The 3,003-nt window shown below is 35.1% G+C and overlaps 1 protein-coding gene across 1 annotated transcript; it reads right to left on the bottom strand.

Moving 5' to 3' along the window:
- Nucleotides 1-1,066, bottom strand: LOC105448887 (28S ribosomal protein S24, mitochondrial). Its single transcript, XM_011687737.1, has 3 exons — nucleotides 907-1,066; nucleotides 534-714; nucleotides 1-461 (listed from the first exon to the last, which is right to left on the bottom strand). The coding sequence occupies exons 1-3, from the start codon at nucleotides 931-933 to the stop codon at nucleotides 172-174; spliced, it is 498 nt and encodes a 165-aa protein (XP_011686039.1). The 5' UTR covers nucleotides 934-1,066; the 3' UTR covers nucleotides 1-171.
- Nucleotides 1,067-3,003: the final 1,937 nt, after the last annotated feature.

Genomic DNA, 3,003 nt, shown 5'->3' with positions numbered 1-3,003 from the left:
TTTTGCTATAATTACTAAAATATATTTAAATAGACAGATTATAATACAGTACAACATGCTGTATTATAATTTATTTTTCGCAGAATTAATCGTAACATAATCGTCAGAAATTCTTATAAAATCAGGTTTATTAACAGAAATCTAGTTTATTATATTTACATGTACTGGTATCTATATATACTTAATTATCATTTCTTTTTTATTGTCTATCGTGACTAATTCGACTTTAACGGGACACTGAAGCCAAGAACTCAGGAGTTCCTCGGTATAGCCAGTTAAGAAATATATCTTGTAAGGCGCTATAGAACGAGAGATGATTCCGGCTATCCTAATAATGTTGTGTTGCCGCTTAATAATGATTTCACTCGCGAATAAATTGTGCCACGTCCCCGTCATGAACTGCCGAATGAACATATCTTCTACGGCTGTCTCAGATGGTCTGTTGCCATCCTTTATATTCGCTGAAAGAATCAATACTTGCTGAAAACTGCAAGAGACCGAATACATGTTTCTCATTAAAAGAAATAACCTACAGGTGTTCCAAGCGTTCCAAGACTTTCTGTGAGCGATGTAATGAGGTGGATTTGCCATTTCATATGTCAGCGGCCTGTCTTTGTTGAGTGTGACTTTGTAGCGTCCGGATTGTACTTTGTTGACTACTGTGCTCGTGTGAAAATGCCTTTGCATAAGTCTCTGTTGCACGGCCGGTAATATCTGAGGACAAATGGTAATAAAATTATCATTATTTCATACGTCTTCCTAATAATTTCAATTTTTAAGAAAACAATTTGATATCTGTGCTGAGTTAAAAGGCTCAAAGAGAGAGGTTATATCAGAAAGAATTCATTTATTCATCAAATGGAATTAGTTGACTACATTACAACTTGCAGAGGTAAATTTTAATACATTTCTCATATGCTCCAATAAAACCATCTTGCTACACAATTTTTGACTGCAACTTTCAATTATTCTGTTATAAAATAATCCGCTCCGTTTGCTCCAATGACCAATGCTTTATGCTACAACTGCATAACTCGAGTTAACCTCACAAACAGCACTGCCAACATTACCAGTATTACCACATGAAACCTGAAACAGCTGTCGCGGTACGTTCAATGTTGTAAAATAAATGCTTAACACTTGGAAGTTTTATCAGGCTTGGAATCAGTCTTGCGCGCTGTATCTATTATAGATACTCGTGTCGGTCGGTTTTTGTATTCTGGAAATTGATCTGCGTTCAACAACTTTACATTAAACGTACATACGCATTAATACAAATATAATGTATATTCTACATTCGTACAAAATTAATAAAAAAATAATTCTGGATTTAAAAATTAAATTTTATTTATAATGCTTGTCTTACGATTTCAAGATTTCTTAGCCCCTTTCAGAAGATTTCAATTTTATTTTCTCTTTTGCTTGCATTTCGCTTGCATTGAGGAAAACTATATCTGATCAAGAAAGATGAAGCAGATAGGATAAATTATAACTGTTGTTACAATCCCCGACTATCAGTCTTTACAAATAATCGCTACACAGTTTACAACTACAAGCACGGCAATGCGGACAAGTTATATATTCTTAAGGCGGAATAAAGAACGAGGGAGATAAATCGGCGATTGGCTTTTGGTTTCGTTCCCCGCGAGGAACAAGCGCTTCCCCGTCTCTCTCGTTTTTCCCTCTTAATGGCTTAAGCGATTTCACAAAGTAACAAAGAATCCCTCCCTCGCCCGCACACCCTCCGGCCATCATCCCTATTTCGCTACCCGAAATAATGCTGCGGCGAAACACTGACTTGGCTGGAGAACAGACAGGACTAGCTGCGATTATCAGTCAGGATCGTTCCTTGAACAGGGACGCAGCTAAAAAATTATGATGAAAGAGATCACTGTTACAATCAAAGATTAAATTTCTTCGAAAATGTATGTCATAAAAATATCGATCATACTCTTCGTGCAATATATAACATTTCGCACGAAATAAAAGTTTGTCACAATAATGGCTGCGAATTCCGATATTCAATTCTGAAAATCTATAGTAACGTATATCATAAATTTTCAGTACTTGCAGTAAATATCGGAACGCAACCAATGAAGGAAAGTCGATGGTTTTAATCAATTTAGAAATATATATATATATTTAGAAATACGTATGAATTAATTATTTAGATCTTAATTGCATAACGTTTATAATGATCGTCTAATGTAACGCGTGAATATATATATATATATATATATATATATATATATATATATATATGTATATATACATGTACGTCACAATTATATTGGAGTACCAACGCACGTTTTAGGAGTATTCGAGGAGATTTTGTTCTATACGAACTAAATTTTGAAAGAGGGAGTCCATCGAAATCTCCCCTCTGGAAGCGTCAAACGGGCGCATGTGCGTATCGCGAATAGCAGGTAGTTGCACGCGCGCCAAAAGATAAAGGGAGGTCGGAATGAGATAGAAGGGAGGGAAAAGAGGGCGAAGTAGGGTGGCAAGCAATGTTAACGTGGTTAGAAAGAGGGAGAAAGACAGGATGCCGTGATCTTACACGAAGAGCGATGAGGATAAAGGAAACGAAGTGGAGTGGAACGTGTTGAACGGTTGCGGTAGATATGCGAAACATTGGAGGGATGAAGAAGGGTGCGCGAACCTAGGGCGACCCTAAAGGTAACGTTGCTATTCGTTTCTGATGTTTCTGCATCCAAGAAGCAAAGGGATATACGTGAAAATTTTGCAGAAATTATTAACATTCTTTCGCATTTTAGTTCTAAAAATCATAAATTCTAAAAATTTTACTTAAAATTTTTAAAATTTTATTTAATTCTCAGTTTTTTAAAGTAAATAAGAAAAAGAAAGTAAAGTTTGTAATTTGTGTATATTATGATTAGCACACACTGTTAAATCTATAGTGTCAAATTTAATCTTAGTTAAGTCGCCACTGCTCCTACTTAATAAATAGTTATTTTTAACTAAAACAATATGGTTATTTTT

Source organism: Wasmannia auropunctata, unplaced genomic scaffold, assembly GCF_000956235.1.
Source record: "Wasmannia auropunctata unplaced genomic scaffold, wasmannia.A_1.0 LD336111.1, whole genome shotgun sequence".
Classification (NCBI taxonomy): domain Eukaryota; kingdom Metazoa; phylum Arthropoda; class Insecta; order Hymenoptera; family Formicidae; genus Wasmannia; species Wasmannia auropunctata.
Note: the sequence above shows the minus strand (reverse complement) of the source record. Positions and strands in the feature narration are given on the sequence as shown.